At 44.5% G+C, this 20,009-nt stretch overlaps 1 protein-coding gene across 1 annotated transcript in view; it reads left to right on the forward strand.

Annotated features, from left to right (window-relative positions):
* LOC149442244 (short transient receptor potential channel 2-like) overlaps positions 1–19,155 on the forward strand; it is a 62,736-nt gene extending 43,581 nt beyond the window's left edge. The window contains exons 10-13 of the mRNA XM_089656309.1: positions 6,404–6,531; positions 7,891–7,960; positions 8,088–8,217; positions 18,706–19,155. Coding sequence (XP_089512435.1) covers positions 6,404–6,531; positions 7,891–7,960; positions 8,088–8,217; positions 18,706–19,058 — 681 coding nt within the window. The 3' untranslated portion in view covers positions 19,059–19,155. The remainder of the gene's footprint in view (positions 1–6,403; positions 6,532–7,890; positions 7,961–8,087; positions 8,218–18,705) is intronic.
* Positions 19,156–20,009: the final 854 nt, after the last annotated feature.

Genomic DNA, 20,009 nt, shown 5'->3' on the forward strand with positions numbered 1-20,009 from the left:
GCATGCGCGGCCAGGGACGATGGCGGCTGCATTTTAGCTGAGCTCCGCTCATCCCCGGCCAGCACGGACTCACCTGATACGCGCCACTGCTTCCCTGCTAATAAGGGTGAGTCACACCCACTTGGCACCCGGCCCGGCTTCAGGGAGAGACCTGTATGGGGAAGATAGGGCGCTGGAAGCCCCCCTCCCCGCAGCCACCGGATTCGCGGCCCTCGCCGCTCCGGCGGTTCCTGTCCAGGCCGCAATCCCCGGCCTCCAGTATGCCCAGGAACCCAGGGAGAGATCCCGGCCCCCCGGTGGTCATGGAGGGTACTGCACCTTCATGCCTGTCAGCTTCCATGCCTGCCTCTGCCCTGACTCAGCCCCAGATGGAGGACTCTGATCACCATAATATAACTGGGGATCCCCAGCATATAACTGGGGGGGGCAGCAGAATACTCTGCATCGGGAAATCATCCTCCCTCCACCCAGATATCTCAGCAAACCATACCGTCTCCTTCCCTCACACTTTCAGCGCTAGATGACAAGCTGCAAATTTTTCTGCGCAATATTACCGCATCCATATCCGCTGAAATTGGAAAGCTGGCATTAGATCTCAGAGGGGAAATAACTCAGATTGGAGACTGCACGGATAAATTGGAGACTGAGTTTGATGATTTGGTGCAATACGTTCATGTTTTGGAGGAGGATAACGCATATTTGAAGCATTCCATGTCCCAAATGCAGCTTCAGCAAGAAGACTTAGAAAACAGGGAACGGCGCCAAAATATCCGTATACGCGGTATGTCCGAATCTATCGCTGATGCGCAATTGCACCGTCACCTTCTGTCCTTCTTTAGCGCAACTGCTCCATTGGTTCCGGAAACAGATTGGCGAATGGACAGGGCTCATCGCTCACTGGGCCCAAAACCTGTCGAAGGCACCAGACCACGCGACGTCATAGTTCGCTTCCACTTTTTTCAAAGCAAAGAAGCCTTATCAGCTGCTCGCCACAAATCATCTCTGGAATTTAAAGGTGACAGACTCCAACTCTTCTGCGATTTGTCTCCGACTACCTTGGCCAAGAGGCGAGCCCTGAAGCCGCTCACCACACACCTTCAACAACATCATGTCCTTTACCGATGGGGGTTTCCTTTCCGGTTGGTCGTAACTAGGGATAATTCCCAAGTCGTGCTTCGTGATCTTCATGAGGCGGATTCCTTCTTAAAGCGCCTGGGACTTCCACCTTTGCCTGAAGATGTGTCCCCTCTGCCACCAACTCCATCTCGTCCATCCGCCACCCCCAACAAGATCTGGACTCCAGTCCGCGGAGGTCGGAAGAGACTTACACGTACCCCACAGCGTCCACGTCACCCTCAGTAGATTGATCCGTCTGTATGATGATTCTCTGGGGTGCACTTCTGATGTGTTTCCGGTGATGATCCTTCCTTCCTGGGTTTTTTACATAATTTTTTTTCTTTTCGGGTTTCTCTTTTCTGTCCGGCCGAACCATTGTTGGGTGCATTTTCTCACTTCTGTTTTGTCTGGCCGGGCATGACGATTTTTCTGATGTCTTGGTTGTCGTGCTGCTCCCGAATTTGTCTAGCCATAGGCCTAGACGACTTGGGCCAATTGGTTGTTCCCGAGTTTATATCCTCATGGATACTTATGTCAATTTCTATGTTTACACCTTTCTGTGTTAATTTATTGTTTTTTGTTTTTTTTTCTATTGCATCGATGGTATTTCATTTCTTTTTTATGCTAACACATTTGCTTCAATTTTTGTTATTTTATAATGGCTTTGCGGTTTCTGTCGTATAATGTCAAGGGCCTCAACTCCATTCAAAAAAGGTGGATGGCTTTGAGGGAATTTCGATCCTCAGGAGCAGACATTATTTTTGTTCAAGAGACACATTTCAAATCAGCTGGCTCCTTTCGTTTTGCCTCGAGATTTTTTCCCCAAGCCTATTCGGCCTTTGATCCCTCCGGGAAGGCTGGGGTGGCAATTTTGATTGGGTCGCACTGCTCCCTTCGGATTGTTTCCTCCAAAGTTGACCAAAAAGGTTGTTTCATTATTCTGGAATGTATGCTGGGTAACACTCCCCTTGTTCTGTTGAATTTATACGCCCCCAATACGGGTCAATTGCAATTTCTTTCCCAAACACTCGACGCTTTAGACTCTTTTTCCACTTCGCATGTGATTTTGGGGAGTGATTTTAATTTGATTTTCTCCCCCCATAAGGACAGGAAAGTTCTTTTTGAGTCCACACCCTCGAAGCGGCAATGCTCCGCTTCAAAATCCTTTCGTAGACTGATAAGGGAGCATCGTCTCTTCGACGCCTGGTGGATTAAACACCCCACCCATAAACAATTTACTTTCTACTCCACCCCTCACCGTAGCTTCTCCCGCTTAGATAATTTTTTCATCTCTGCCCCACTGCTTCCACTCTTGGTCTCTTCTGAAATTAACCCCATTACCTGGTCTGACCACGCCTCTCTGACTTTAAACCTTTTCTTTCCTCCCGCTATACCCAAACCATGTCATTGGCGCCTTAATGAGACCTTCCTCTCCACAGATCATCTTAGGGATGAATTGTCTCGGGGACTTGATACCTATTTTACCCTCAATGTTGGCTCCGTAGCCTCTTCCTCTATTTTATGGGAGGCCCATAAGGCGGTATTTCGGGGACTCTGTATTTCTATGGGTTCTCGTTTAAAGAAATCTGCGGCACATGCTAAGGCCTCTCTTGTACATCAACTATTTTTGGCGGAGCGACGGTTGATGGCCAAGCCGTCCATTTCTGGGCTCCGGAAGGTAACATTTTTACGTGACCGAATTAAAACCCTCGACTCCAGTAAGGCTGCACAATCCCTTCTGTGGATTAAACTGAAATTTTATGAATTTTCCAACAAACCCCATCGTATGTTAGTCAATCGACTTAAAGCTCAGTCTCCTTCCACGATGCCTGATCTTTTAATCCAACCAAACGGCAGCCCTACCTATGATCCTCAGGTCATGGCAACCCTTTTTGGCTCCTACTATGAGAAACTGTATAACTGTTTGATCCCAGACCTTCACCCGCCTCTCACACAGTTATCCTTTGACAATTTTTTTGATTCCTTGTCATTTCCGAGACTATCACCCTCAGACATTGCCATTCTTAATGCTGACATTAAGATAGAGGAATTACTTGATACAATTAAACATCTCCCTTCTCGTAAGGCCCCAGGTCCGGATGGTTTACCCTACACCTATTATAAATCCTTTATTGGTATCCTGGCTCCCCATCTCCTTTCTCTTTACAGAGATCTTTGTAAGGGGGTCACACCCCAGACTGAATTTTCACGAGCCTATATCTCGGTTATCCCTAAGACAACTACCGTCCGATTGCCCTACTTAATTCCGATTACAAGATTTTCACAAAAATTTTAGCCAACCGACTGTCCGGAATTATTTCCAAACTCATACATAGGGACCAAGTGGGCTTTGTGCCTTCCAGACATGCTGCGGATAACACCAGGAGATCTATTGATCTGGTTGATCTGGTTAATCGATCCTCCACCCCTGCTGTGTTATTGAGCTTGGATGCTCAAAAAGCTTTTGACCGGTTAAGTTGGCCCTACATGTTTATGGTTTTGGAGAGGTTTGGTTTCCGGGGTCCATTTGTAGCAGCCTTGAAGGCCCTTTATTCTTCCCCATTTTCGCAGGTCAGATTAGCATCTTTTCTTTCACTCCCTTTTCAGATGTCAAATGGCACACGTCAGGGTTGTCCACTCTCCCCTCTGCTGTTTATTCTTTGCCTGGAGCCACTGGCCACAGCCATTAGGTCGAATCCGGATATTCGCGGGATACATTCCCATACCCATGAGTACAAATTATCGCTGTTTGCAGACGACATCCTCCTCACACTCACGAGTCCCTATACTTCTTTACCGATTTTGCATCAGATCTTGAAACAATTTGGGGCTATTTCAGGTTACAAAGTTAATACGTCTAAAACTGAGGCACTCCCAATTCACGTCCCACCTGTCACATTATCCTTGCTTCAGGAAGCCTTTCCCTATCGGTGGTGTACCCATTCTTTAAAATATTTAGGTATTAATCTTACTTCCTCTTACCAATCCATATACGAGGCCAATTTTCCTCCACTATTTATAGCAATTTCTCGCTCTCTGAAACGATGGGATGCCTTGCCCATTTCTTTCCTAGGACGCATTAACGTATTAAAAATGACAGTGTTGCCTAAACTTTTGTACCTGTTTGCGACCCTCCCCATTCCCATTCCTATGTCCAAACTTCACTCTCTTCAGAAATCTTTCCTGCATTTTATTTGGCACAACAGGCGGCACATGATTGCACGTTCTGTTTTGCTTTCCCCACGATCTAGGGGGGGCTTGGGGGCCCCGGATATTATAACATATTACTACGCACATCACCTTCGTTTTCTCATGTCATGGTCTTCCCATCATCCTCCCAACACATGGATTGAGATCGAATCTTTGCAATTGTCCCCAGCTCATCCGTGCTCTCTCCTTTGGTCGACCTCAGCAGTGGATGTCTCCTCCTTTCGCCATTTATTTCTGGGACCTATGTATTTTTCTCTGACTCTTTGGCGGAAATGTAGGGCTAAATTTACATTGGCCTCTGATTGCTCCCCACTGACAAATGTCCTCTATAACCCTAATCTCCCAGACAATATGGCCATGTCCCGGATGTCGCATTGGGTTGTAGCTAACCTTTTTCAATTGCTTCACTTGGTACACCCGGTGTCTCGTAAGTTACACTCATTCCCAGTCCTCCAGAAAAAAGCCCTTTTACCTTCTCAACACCTATATATTTATCTTCAAATACGCCACTTTTTTTCCACTTTATCTCCTTCATTGACTCTGGGGAAGCCTACTCCCTTTGAAAGTTTATGTATGCAGGGTCCCCACCATAGGGGTATAATCTCTAATACTTATAAACTTCTTATGGAAGCCCCCTCCTTATCCAATGATACTCACCTTTACATGCGTAGGTGGTCTCAATTCACACAATGTGATATTGATTTATTAACATGGAAGAAAATTTGGGAAAATGCATCTAGATCTTCTGTTTGTGTGGTTTTTAAGGAAAATATTTACAAGATTATGATGTTATGGTATAAAACACCTGAGGTTCTGCATGCTTATAATCCGAGTGCTTCTCCTGATTGCTGGCGCTGTAGTAGAGACCTTGGTTCTCTCTATCATATTTTTTGGACATGCAGCTCCATTGCTCCTTTTTGGCAGGATGTTCTCTCCTTGCTGAATTCATTGCTGCATGTCTCTCTCCCACTTGATCCATTACATTTTTTACTGGGTCTACCATTCCCAGGATTACCTAAATTATCCAGGAAACTCGCTGTACATGTGCTGACCGCGGCCAGGAGAAGCATTCCTATGTGTTGGTTATCCTCTACTCCTCCTTCAATGTCGATTTTGTACAAACTCATTGCTGATGTAAGACAGATAGAATATTTGACTGCACTACATAGTTGTTTGTTTGCTGTATTTGAGATGATTTGGCTCCCATGGGATACTTTCACCTCTTCTATGCCGGCCCACATTGCAAGGCCCTGATATCCTTTACATTGATATTTATGACTCCGCTGGTCCTGACACCATTTAATTTTGCCATCGATGTATCTTTCTGTTATGTTTATTTTCTTTTCTTATCCTTTTGAAATATACTGTTTGTATTTCATGAAAACCAATAAAAATTGTTAATATAAAAAATAAATAAATAAATAAATGCAGTTTCAACTCCTTGAAATTTGTTCTTTTATTATATACCAGCCTTTTCAACACAGAGGAACCCATGACGTAACTTTCCAGTCTCAGGGAACCCCTGCTAAAAATTGCTTTATCTACATCTTCATGATACATCAGTATGATCAGTGGGAAGAATACTCCTTACACATGTGTGGTCATTGGGAAGAATTACCCCTTTACAGATTGCTAAAAAGATCAATGGTGTATGTGGGAACTTACCTGAGAGGCAAAAATTGCTCATTGCTCAAGGAACCCCTGCCAACCTCTGGAGGAACCCAAGTTGAGTAACCCTGTTATATACTGTAAACCCAAAAGTCCCTGTTTGACATGATCACCCTTTGTGTGTGGCAGCTTTCCAATGGTTGCAATCTCAAAACAGGTGTCCAGTATAAACCCCTTGATGAATATACTATAGTACTAAAATCCAGGCTTGACGTTGATCTCTATGGATCAGTGTGGGCATATACAGTATAAAATTTACCCAACATGGAAACAAACTGCTATGAAAACCTGGCAGGAGATCTACCCTTCCCCACCCTATCCAAGAAGGAAACATTCTGTGTCCATGCACTGTATAACCTGAATTTAATTTCCTGGCTTTAACTCCTCTCTCTCTGTGCTATCTCTGTAGGATGACGCTGATGTAGAATGGAAATTTGCCCGCTCCAAATTGTACCTGTCCTATTTCAGAGAAGGACTGACTCTTCCCGTTCCATTTAACATCATCCCGACCCCAAAAGCCCTCTTCTACTTCGTCAGGTACTATCATTATCTCCACTGTCAGCCTTACTCCCTGGGAGCCGGGGCACCATTATAGCAGATATTTTAGATTGGTGGATGCTGAAGAGTGAAAGCCTTGACAGTCTCTTCTATCTCTAAGGGATTGGGGGGATCTCTGTGCTGAGTTCCCAAGTGTGCACACATATTCCACCAAGGAAAAGAGCTGGAAATTATGGCAGAGGGAGTTCACATTATGAGAAGACACAGGCGTACCAAAATAACACTGAGAGGTGCACCAGCCATTTAATTAGATATAAAATATGTTTGTTGAGAAATAATACTAACCCCTTCCCGCTGGCTGTATGCATATATATAGCTGGGCCTAATTTTGTGGTAGAAGGCCAGAAGAATGTTACTGCTACAGGCTGATAGTGCATCCCTAGCATCTGGAACAATGGATGCAGGCCGAGTGAAAGATCATTGCACACTGTATGGAAAGTCCCATAGAGGACAAACACACTCCAATGATGTCAGGTCTTTCTTCCAATGTTTTTGAACCAAACAAAGCACACTGCAGCCCCACCTAGGGCCGCTCAACTCTAACATGTTTCACCCTTGTGCAGGCTTAATATGAATAGGCCAGTACAAGGGTGAAATGTGTTAGAGTGGGGCAGTCCTAGGCTTGACTGCAGTGTGCTTTGATTGATTCAATAAAGTTGGAGGAAAGACTTGATGTCATTGGAGTGTGATTGTCTTCTATGGGACCTTATTGCTGCATATATGCATATGTCTATTGTGCTAGGAACATGCTCATTCCTGCTCCCCCAGCACTGTGACTGTGTCACCGACTTCTCCCAGTCACCAAATAACAAATGGGAACCAGTGCGATGGGAAGCCCATGTACCGCCCAACAATGGTGCTTCGGCATTATCATTTCTTAAAACTAAGCGGTGGCATAATGGGGTAAATGGGTAGAAACATAATGCAATTTAGAAGTCTGTTGGCTCTTATGTTACAGAGATGCTTGGCAACCTTTTCCCAAACTTGCATCTACTATAACAAAGGGCCCCAAAGTTTCTAAACAAACAGTCAGTATATTGTCCTACAGACTTTAGGGGGCCAGACTGTGGCCAGTGGGAGAAGAAATTTTCCTGGGAAGGAATAGTGCCCCATTGTTGGTGTCAGTGGGAGAAATGGTGCGCCATTGTTGGTGTCAGTTGGCAAAACAGTACCTAATACCAGTGCGAGGAAAAGTGCCCTAAGGGCTGGATCAAGGCAAGCAAAGGGCTGCATCCGGTCCCCAGTCCACAATTTGATGACCACTGTACTATAAAATACGATTGCACTACATGTATGGCACAGGTCACTAATAACACCAGTATTTCTGCCCAATCACAGAGCCATTTTTCGATTTATGTGCTGTTACAAACCCAAGAAGAAGCAAGATTACCCACCAATCTCCACCATTGTAAGTACCAAAAGAAGTTGTACAATACTCTTTATCATAAAAAAAAGTACTGAAATATTTTCTTTGGTTTCCATAATATTTGATCAAAGTAAATTCTGATAGTCTTAGACCATGTTTTCCCATTCAGTCCAACAGGGGAATTGGCATTGGGGAGCCTGGAGAGAGCCGCATCTCGTACCGCCTGCAGGTGATTAAAGCTCTGGTGCAGAGATACATCGACACAGCTCGCAGGGAGTTTGAAGAAAGCAGACGAAAAGGTAACAAAGTAAAATTGGATACCTGCCACCCTCCTCCTTTCCTTTACTAATCCCTATTTTTTTATTTGTCTTTGTGTGTGGAGGTGCTGGATGGTAATTATGATTAGACTTGATCCTTTCAATTTTCAGAATTTTGTGTGACACTAAATTTAGACTGAACTGCACAGATTCTGATGTCCAAATCCAAATTCCAGTGTTATATTTAGCAGCTTTGATTCCCAAAAGTCTTCTGGGAGAAATAGGCCCAAGGCAGCTCCAAAGGCTGTTTCTGCCAAAACATGTTCCCCTAGCACCCTTATCTCTCAACTGCCACCAGGTCCCACCATCTATCATACTACACTGGGGAAAAAAAAGTATTTAGTCAGCCACCAATTGTGCAAGTTCTCCCACTTAAAAAGATGAGAGAGGCCTGGGGCGTGTCCAAGATGGCGACCGGAGCGGCCGCATAATCCGGAGCTCCGTCGCCGACCTACACAATCCACCGCCATCCGTGCTGCTGCGGACCACGGCGGAGCGGCTGGATCCTTGGGTGCTTCCCCTGTGCCTGGGAGAAAAGCCCCGGGGGATATCTCCGCCATCTGTGGCGGTGGATGCGCGCGGCCTAGCGCGGCCGCATGGTCCGTGACTCCGGAGGTTTCTGCCTGCATCCGCTATCATCCGGGCGGCGGCGGACCCTCCTGAGACGTTTGTGACATCCTCTGCATCCCCTGGACCTGGGGAAGAGACGGAGTAGCATATTGCCGTTCCCTGTGGCTGCGGCCTACTGCATCCGGCCCGGACCTCCTCCTCCTCACATCCGAGCTACGGTGAGTGCAGGAGGCTGGTAGACACTGACCATCCTATCCCCCTTTGACGTCTCGGGGGACGGGGCTCCCGCCCACCACTCCAGGGACCCCATCCCTCTGTGATTGAGGCCTTTGCTGGGCCCAGAAACCCACTGAGGCCTATATACTGCCCTGGAGGGGTGTATGGGCTGACTATACTTGCTCTGGAGGATTATTAGGCCATCATAAGGGATCCTCTGTCCTATACTTGCCCCCCTGTTCATCCCAGACCCTGGAGCTATTAATGGGGTGCACCACGGCCTATGTCCACTCCACATCCTCATGGCTTACTAACTGTATTTACAATATAAAGTTTTTTCGGATAAGCTTGACAGCGTTTATGTAAATACAACCCTAAACCTGATTCGGGCGTTATAGGTCCCCTGGGGTCATTATCTCTTTTTATCATCCAATTTCCAGTTGATCACCCCCGGGAGACTCTCTGTATGCCGTCCACCAAAAAAAAGAAGGGACAAGCTCAAAAGTCCCTCACTACATATCTACTTAAGACACACGAGATTTGCAACATGTCTCTAGGTGACGCAGAACGAGCATCCCCATCCGAACCCTTGCGTGATATCACAACTCCTTCATTAACTCTGGTCAGTGAAGATGCACAGCAACTTACAAAGGGTGACCTGGAATCTTGCTTGGAAACCATGTACACCAAATTGGCCGCCAAATTCCAATCAGAATTACACAAAAGCACTAATGTTCTCTCTCAGGAAATAGCCACATTGGGCTCTAGAACCGATCGCTTGGAAACTAAACATGATGAACTTAGCCTAGCCTATGGGGACCTTTCCAGAGAACATGATCATCTACAAATGGCCTTTTTACAATTGCAGGCACAGGTTGAAGACCTTGATAATCGCAACCGCAGAAATAATCTGCGAGTCAGGGGAATTCCGGAATCTGTTTCTGATCTCTCACTAACCGTTACCAAGCTATTCAAATCTCTCCTTCCGGATTGCAATCCCGGATCCTTTGCCTGTGATCGCATCCATAGAGCCCTGCGCCCTAAACCCCCTAGTGATAAACCGCCTAGGGACATTGTTCTGTGTCTAAAAGATTTCCTGACCAAAGAAGACATACTCAGAGCTGCTCGCAACACTCCAACGATCTCCTTTGAAGGCTCGGTTTTACAAATTTTTCCAGATGTTTCTCCGGCTACATTGGAGAAGCGCAGGAAAATGAAGGAGGTTACAACGGCTCTTTTTTCAGCTCGTATCCGTTATAAATGGGGCTTCCCTTTTAAGTTAATAGTTCCACATAATGGGAGCACATATATTGCTACATCCCTTCCTGAGGGCAGAGAGATCCTGACCAAGTTGGGCCTGGCGGATGCCCCATCACCTCGACGTCCCCCCCCTACACCTCGTGTCTCTCCTATCTGGCACACTCCATCTCCACGGAGGGAAAGGAGGAGGGCCCGACAAGAACTGGGCTGATGGGACCATGCCTTCCTGCCTATTATTACTTGCATCGATGATCCTGGTCAGCGATTTCCCTTGATTGGGATAGGAGGCAACCCACGGGATGTCTATTGTTCAGCACCCCCTACACCTTGGGGATATATATATGTGTTTTTGTGGAAGCTGTTGAGCTGTTTCTGTGTTTATATAGACTATATATGCTCTCTCGTTGATAACTGGATGTGTTTAAGTCTAACAAGGGTCTTCAGGCCCTCTGAATATCGCCCACTGATTCATGGCCTCACAACTCTTGGACACGTTACCCCACCCTGCCTCCTGACATGACCGGAGGAATCACCGCCCGATTGTGGGGTGACGGCTCCGTTTTTCATGTGTTATGGAGACAGGGTTTGGGCCCGATTGGCCCTTTGATGTTGAAATTTTTTGTTTTTTCAGGTACAGCTAATTGCATACCTGATCCATGTCTCTCAGTTACTCTTTTCATTGTCGCAGCTATCATTGCTTCACTTTTACTGTTTTTTGTCTTTTTTTTCCTCAAAAATTTCGTACATGATGTTGACTTGATACCGGTGTGTGGACGTCACGACCCCCATTTTGGGGTCTGGATGTCCCCCAGACTGGTAATGCTACCCGTAAATCTATTTGTTATGGACTTGAAGGTCCTTACATCTAGCCAAATAATTCGAGTATATGTCTTGTCAATGTATATTTTTTTGCTGATGGTAATTATTTTTGCATACTATGGCAATTCAATGTATCTCGCATAATGTCCAGGGTTTCAACTCGCCAAACAAGCGCAAAACAGCCTTTCTTCAGTATAGGCGATTAGGGGCTAAAATTATTTTATTGCAGGAAACACATTTTGCAGCCGCAAAACACCCGACATATTTTCACAAATCCTATAGACAAGGGTATTATACTTTACACTCCTCCAAGAGTAGAGGGGTGGCCATTTTTCTGCATAATTCAATCCCCTTTGAGGTTCAACATGTGTTCCGTGATCCAGACAGTAGGTTTATTATTCTTAAGGGCACCCTTTCAGGCCGAGAACTTACAATAGCAAATGTCTACGCACCGAATTCGGCACAAGCTACCTTTTTCTCAAAATTTTTTGATGTTCTTGATAGATTTTTGTCACCCCATCTATTGGTGGGCGGTGATTTCAACCTGGTAGCAAATCCTCTTTTGGACCGTAGCTCACTCTTGCACTCTTCCCACGCCTTCCCAAAATCACTTACTAAAAGACTAGAGGCCTTCCAATTAGTAGATGCCTGGAGGGCGCATAATGTAGGAGCTAGAGAATATTCATTTTATTCTCACCCACATGACTCTTATGCTAGATTAGACTATATTTATTGCACCCCTATTTTATTAGCAAACTCTAGGATAGCGAACATCCACTTGAGTCCTTGGTCGGATCACAATATTATAGCCTTGTCTATCACATGTATGGGACTTGCACCCACTCCCTTCTCATGGAGACTCAATGATTCTATGCTTACGGATATTGACTCCCGCCATGAAGTAGCTGCATCTATTTTGGAATATTTTCAATCTAATTCGACTCCTGATATTTCTCCAGCCACATTATGGGTAGCCCATAAGGCGGTCTTACGAGGCCGCCTTATTTCTATGGCTTCATCCAGAAATAGAAAACGATGGCAGCAAATTCTGCTTCTTACCCGAGAATTGGAAGCACATTACCGAAGTCATATTGCTAACCCATCTTTTCTTAATAAACAGTTACTATCTCAAAAGCGCTTAGAATTGAATACTCTGCTATCCCAAAAAACTGAAAAAGCTCTCCGCTGGTCAAAAGCCACATTTTTGTTACATAGCAACTCGGCTTCCTCTATGTTTGCAAGGAAACTGAATCACTCCATGCACCCCCCACATATTTATAAATTGCGTACTAACTCGGGTGCTATTTCATCTCTGCCTCAGGAGGTTTTGGGCATTTTTGAAAACTTTTATTCTAACCTATTAGCCCCTCCACGGTCGGATTCTGTTTCACCAGCAGCCTCGTGGCTGGATTCTATACCCCTCCCTGCTCTCACACCTTCTCAAGTTGCTTCTCTTAATGCCCCCTGCACTCTGGAGGAGATAACTCGTGCAATTAGCGCCATAAAAAGCTCTACTGCGCCAGGTCCAGACGGGTTCACTGCTAGTTATTACAAACATTTTGCCTCTACTTTGGCTCCCTATCTGATAACTTTATTTAATGATGTTTTGCAGGGGGGTAGGTTCCCGGAGGAGATGCTGTTGGCTAACATGTCTTTAATACCCAAACCACAGAAAGATCACACCTTACCACAAAACTATAGACCAATCTCCGTAATGAATAATGATCTGAAAATATTTAGCCGCATCTTGGCGGACAGGTTGGCCCCTATTATCTCCTCTTTGGTCTCTCCGGACCAATCTGGATTTATCCCAGACAGATTTATCACTGATAATATTCGCCTCACGCTCAACGTTATTCAAGATGCTAATTTACATTCTAAAGAGGTCTTGCTGATGAGTCTGGATATAAACAAGGCCTTTGACAGTGTTCTTTGGCCCTATATGTTTTCCTTGCTACGAAAACTGGGCTTTAATAACGAATTTTTAGCCGGTATACATGCCTTATATGACTCTCCGAAGACAAGAATACGGCTCCCTGGCTGCAATTCAGACTTTTTCACATTGGGTAGAGGTACCCGTCAGGGCTGTCCCCTTTCACCCCTTTTATTTGCACTGGTGTTGGAACCCTTGGCAGTAGCGATCAGATCACACCCGTATATTTCAGGTTACCCGTTGTTAGTCTCACAATTTAAAATGAGCATGTATGCTGATGATGTTATGCTTTTTCTTACTAACCCGTTGACTTCATTGCCTAATTTATGTGTCATACTGAATGATTTTGCTATAACGTCAGGTCTTACTGTTAATTTTACCAAATCGGTAGTTATGCCGATTAATATTCCTGATTCCCTAAGTGCATCTCTCCGCAGCTCCTTCCCATTCCGCTGGTCTACAGACCGGATATCCTATTTAGGTGTTAATCTCACTCCCAGTTATTCAGATATATTTGCTGCTAATTATCCACCATGTATATCACGTCTATCTACTCTACTGAGGATTTGGCATGGTTATCCTATTTCCTTCTTGGGTAGAGTCACGGCTGTTAAAATGAATATTTTGCCTAAACTTCTTTATCTTTTTAGAGCTCTTCCAGTTCCAGTCTCAAAAACGTTTCTGAGCCAATTTCAGCGGACCATTAATAATTTTATCTGGGGTAATAAGCGTGCACGTTTTGCCTCAGCGATTTTATACTGCTCACAACGGACTGGAGGCCTCGGTCTTCCCAATTTTTGGATATATTATCTTTCGGCTCGTTTTGCGCAGCTATCACAGTGGGCAACTATTAACTCTCAGATCCCATGGGTCAAATTTGAATCTCAGTCCATACGCCCATTCTACTTACCGAGCATCCTGTGGTCCAGGGTCTCTCCACGTTCACTTACATTTTATAACTCCATAGTGACCCATTCAATGACACTTTGGTCCACATACAAATTTAAATTAAATTTGGTTTCTCCTATTCCACCCGGTATTTCATTTTTTGGTGATCCAACTTTTACACCAGCTTTTTCTTCTCCTCAACTGTTTCGTTGGTGGTATGATCAATCTCTTATCAGATTATCTGATTTTCAAAGAGGAGGATCTTACATTACCTTTGATATGCTACGCGCGCTTTTTGATATTCCCCTTCGCGAGTACCATCGTTACCGACAGATTAGACACTTTTTTGAATCACATTCTGGCCTTACACCGTCTTCTCTGGTTTCCTTTTTTGAACGTACCAGCCGTGACTCTCCCAGGGGTAGGGGTCTTATTTCCAATTTTTATCACCAATCTTTACTTTGTCTTTTTCATACGCCTCCGTTGTACCGACAGAGGTGGGAGGAGGATAGTGGTACCACTTTTTCGGATGAGGATTGGGATTCCATGGTGGATAATATCTGTAAAAGCTCTCGATCTCTTTCAGTTCGTGAAACGGCCCTTAAGGTTTTAACTAGATGGTATTATACCCCATCAAGACTACATAGATTGTACCCACAAACGTCCCCTCTATGTTTTCGAGACTGTGGTTTTACAGGCACTTTGGTGCATATATTTTGGGATTGCCCGTCCATATCTCTGATTTGGCGCAGGATATCCGAGGTGGCCACCTCACTGGCGGGTACCCCAGTATGTTTATCTATTCAAACTTGCCTATTGGGGGCTCATATCCCAGGGGTCCCTGATGCCATTATGAGATTGATACATACTATTTGTATTGCCACTTTATGGTCTATTGCCTTACACTGGAGATCCAATGCTGTACCTTTGGCCTCCATCCTGCACAGAATTGATGCTGTAATGCTCATGGAACGCATTCATTATACTTTGCTGGATAAGATGCACTTATTTGATAAAAAATGGGAGTCATGGGGGGATTATAGACATTTATTGCATGATTGATAACGTTTTCAGTGAACAATGACTGACAGATGCTGTTGACAGACGTATTATTCAATTTCTCTTATCATTAACGTATTTCATGTACTTGCAATCTGCTTTTCTTCTGTTTCTTCTCTTCATTATTATGATATCTTTTTCTGAATTGTACTTTTCCAAAGTGCCTTGTTTTTGCTGTTAATATTTGAAAATGTGCTGTTATTTTATTGTCTACTTATACTCAATAAAATCGTTTGTAAACAAAAAAAAAAGATGAGAGAGGCCTGTAATTGGCATCATAGGTAGACCTCAACTATGAGAGACAAAATGAGAAAAAAAATCCAGACAATCACATTGGCTGATTTGGAAAGAATTTATTTGCACATTATGGTGGAAAATAAGTATTTGGTCAATATGAAAAGTTCATCTCAATACTTTGTTATATATTCTTTGTTGGCAATGACAGAGGTCAGACGTTTCCTGTAAGACTTCACAAGGTTGTCACACTGTTGCTGGTATGTTGGCCCATCCTCCATGCAGATCTCCTCTAGAGTGATGTTTTGGGGCTGTCGCTGGGCAACACGGACTTTCAACTCCCTCCAAAAGTGTTCTATGGGGTTGAGATCTGGAGACTGGCTAGGCCACTCCAGGACCTTGAAATGCTTCTTACGAAGCCACTCCTTCATTGCTCGGGCGGTATGTTTGGGATCATTGTCATGTTGGAAGACCCAGCCACGTTTCATCTTCAATGTCCTTGCTGATGGAAGGAGGTTTGCACTCAAAATCTCACGATACATGGCCCCATTCATTCTGTCCTGTACATGGATCAGTTGTCCTGGTCCCTTTGCAGAGAAACAGCCCCAAAGCATGATGTTGCCACCCCCATGCTTCACAGTAGGTATGGTGTTCTTTGGATGCAACTCAGCATTCTCTCTCCTCCAAACACGACGAGTTGTGTTTCTACCAAACGGTTCTATTTTGGTTTCATCTGACCATATGACATTCTCCCAATCCTCTTCTGGTTCATCCAAATGCTCTCTAGCAAACTTCAGACGGGCCCGGACATGTACTGACTTAAGCAGGGGGACACGTCTGGCACAGCAGGATCTGAGTCCCTGGCGGTGTAGTGTGTTACTGATGGTAGCCTTTGTTACGTTGGTCCCAGCTCTCTGCAGGTCATTCACTAGGTCCCCCCGTGTGGTCCTGGGATTTTTGCTTACCGTTTTTGTGATCATTTTGACCCCACAGGGTGAGATCTTGCGTGGAGCCCCAGATCGAGGGAGATTATCAGTGGTCTTGTATGTCTTCCATTTTCTATTGCTCCCACAGTTGATTTGTTCACACCAAGCTGCTTGCCTATTGCAGATTCAGCCTTTCCAGCCTGGTGCAGGTCTACAATTTTGTTTATGGTTTCCTTTGACAGCTCTTTGGTCTTCACCATAGTGGAGTTTGGAGTGTGACTATTTGAGGTTGTGGACAGGTGTCTTTTATACAGATAACAAGTTCAAACAGGTGCCATTGATACAGGTAATGAGTGCAGGACAGAGGAGCCTCTTAAAGCAGAAGGTACAGGTCTGTGAGAGCCAGAAATCTTGCTTGTTTGTAGGTGACCAAATACTTATTTTCCACCATAATTTGCAAATAAATTCTTTCCAAATCAGCCAATGTGATTGTCTGGATTTTTTTTCTCATTTTGTCTCTCATAGTTGAGGTCTACCTATGATGCCAATTACAGGCCTCTCTCATCTTTTTAAGTGGGAGAACTTGCACAATTGGTGGCTGACTAAATACTTTTTTGCCCCACTGTATCCCTAGTAGAACTTTTAAAGGAAGTGGCTCAGGCTGACTTTTTCGGCCCTATCATTTCATTAGGCTACCAGGAACTTCCCAAACCATTCTACACAGTGTTACAACTTTTGTTGTTCTGTAATGCACTCATTTTTTCTTGTTTGGTTCAGACTACCATTGACTTCAGTAGGACTTGAGCTTTAGATTTTGGAGATTTTCAATTTGTTTAAAAAATTCAGGTCAACCACAACTGATTGAAAGTTTTAGAAGTTCACTCATCTCTGCTCATGATGGTTTTCAAGATCTGAACCCTGGGGTTGGGCGCTTCAGTCAGTGGTTTTGTATGGGACTTGTTTTTTTCTGGGTGCTTGTTTGCTCAACTCCTGGAGATACCAGTTGGGTGGTGGTTCTACAACAAAGTACAGCAGAATTATTTGTAGGCAGGTAGAAATAAAGCCAATGTGTACCAGAGGATTACAGAGCCCTTTCTTCAGGGATAAAGACAAAAAAGGATTAATTGTGACATTCAGATATGTTTAAGTACTGGAGACAAACTTCAACAGAATATGTTTAATTTTATATTTTTGCTAAATATTTATTTGTTATTATGCATTTTTTATTCCCTATTCTTTTTGTGATTTATCACTACCGATATAACACTACTTCTGATCACTATTTTTGTTTGGGTTGGTTATTCCAAGACAGAGATGTGGATATCTACAAATCTTTTCTGATCCTCCTGGCAAACTGGTCTCATTTTATTTTAATAGACATACAGTGGGTATAGAAAATAATGACTGTGTCTATCTTCATTGCAGGTTGCAACGCAACAAAATGTGATTATTTTAAAGGGGGTGATTCTTTTCTATACCCACTGTAAATTGAAATGTTCCATTGGTAAACAGATCCTTTAAAACTACATCTGTATTGCTCACCAGGCAGATCTGGCAGCAATCTAAAAATATCAGATATGCACAATATGGCCAAAAGATCTGTAGACTCCTGACTATCACACCTAGCTTGTTGGACATCCCATTGCAAAACAATGGGCATTAATATGAAGTTAAGGAAGTAAGATATACCTATGCTCATACTTCTGTTGCATTGCAGGTCAGTGACCAGACCTAAAATTTGTAGCTTTTCAACAACTTATGCCTTTCTGGCTCACAATTGAACTATATCCACTGTGACATTTGCATTTTGCAGAGCAGAATAGGGACTGGCCAGAGAGGGATTACTTTGATGCATAGCAAACTATGCAATATAAAAAATACCTGTTTTTTATTGCATAGTTTGCTAGAAAGGGTATATAGATGTGTGCAGAGGGTTCCTCATGAAGTTTTAGCATTGATATGAAGTTTCCTTCCCCCCACTTTGCAGATATAGAGCCACCACTCTTTTGGGAAGATGTTTAGAGTTTCTGTGGGACTTTGTGACCCTTTTTGAGTTCAGGTACTGATGCTGAATGAGAAGACCTGGCTCACAATCGGCCTTCAAATTCATCCCAAAGGTGCTCAGTAGGGTTGAGGCCACGTTCCTCCTCACCAAACTGGTCAAACCATGTCTTTATGGAGCTGGCATTGTACACAAGGGCACAGTCATGTTGAAACAGAAAATGGTCTACTCCAAACTGTTCCCACAAGGTTGGAAGAGCACTAATGACTTTCCCTAAGAACATGTGGAGATGGGGTTCACCTTATTTCAGGCAATGTAGTATAATTAAATATGACCAGATGGTAATCATTACCTATTCTTGTTTACACAATCCCCACCAAACCCAGGTACAAAATTTGATCTAGTTGGCACACCACTGCTCAAGTCTTACGATGTCATCATGATGGCCCAGGGGTGTGAATAGATGTGATAGCAGTGTTGCTTTACTGCAGTGTAATTGAGGATCCACCTTAGACACCCTACTCCGAGAACAGCTTTTCACATTACCACTTTTACCCCTACAGATCTCGGCAACCGGATCACGGAGCTGAACAAGAATGTCATTCGTCTCCAGTCGGAGGTGAAACAATTGCGCCGCTCCCTATCGGACAAGGGAGCGGTGGTTAATAGTAAAGAAAGCGAGAATGTGCTGAGCCGGTACATCATGAAAGTGAAAAGCAGCTTCCAGAACTATGACCAGGAGTCTATGGGTTCTGGGAAAGACTCATCGGAGGTCACAGTGCATCAGGAGAGCTTTAGAAGCATTTTGCCAGAAGATGACTGTCCGCCGTACCAGGATATACCAAATGCAGATGACCTAGACCAAAGCGAGGAAAATGGAGACAATGACAACTCAGAGGCAGGAGAGGACATGTAAACATAAATAATTGGTCCACCAAAGTGGTATTTTAGTCATAGGTAGATTCTGGTGGGCCACCGGCTTTTTACATGCCTTGAATACTCCAACAATGAGATTTCCCATCTATATTTCTCGACTCTGTTCTTATTCACTTGGAAGTTTTAGGGTGCCTCCACCCACCTTTGTGTTTTCCAGCTCCTCCTGTTACATTCTTAATAATATAGAATACATAAAAATCCAGCAGGAATGGTGGGAGCCCATAAGCTCATAATGGGCACAGCAGAGGTGCAGAGCCAGGAATTCAACACAGACATAGTGGGAACCCATCAAAATGGACATAGCAGTTGTTCAGGCCCAGGAGTTCAGTGCAAGAATAGAGTGAACCCCTCATAATGGGTACAGCATGTGTACAGACCCAGGAACCCAGTACAGGTGTGTTGGGAACCTCTCATAATGGGCACAGAAAGTGTGCAGAACTAGGTACTAAGCACGGGGATGGTGGGAAACCCTCATAATGGACACAGCAGCTGTGCAGAACTGGGAATTCAGCACATGTATGGTGGGAACCCCTCATAATGGGCACAGCAGGTGTACAGACCTGGAATCTCAGAGCAGAGATAGTGGGAACCCCTCGTAATGGGCACGTGTCATGTGTGCAAACTGGGAACGCACAGGAAGGATGGTGGAGCCCCTTATAATGAGCACAGCAGGGGTGCAGACCAGGGGCGGACTGACCATTTGGAAACTCAGCCACTGCCCGAGGGCCCGGGGTCAGTAGGGGGCTCCATGAGATGCCCTTGGTACCTTTTTCATAGGCTTATTTGAGTTTGGGCAAGGACACAGGGGCCCTATGATCCCCTATTGCCCGGGGGCCCCATGGGTTGTCAGTCCGCCCCTGGTGCAGACCCAGGAACTCCATACAAAGATCTCTCCAACATATCCCAGAGAGACAGAAGAGACTTTCCAGTA

Source organism: Staurois parvus, unplaced genomic scaffold (assembly GCF_062004578.1).
Source record: "Staurois parvus isolate SC_StPar_1 unplaced genomic scaffold, SC_StPar_1.0 ptg000897l, whole genome shotgun sequence".
Lineage (NCBI taxonomy): Eukaryota > Metazoa > Chordata > Amphibia > Anura > Ranidae > Staurois > Staurois parvus.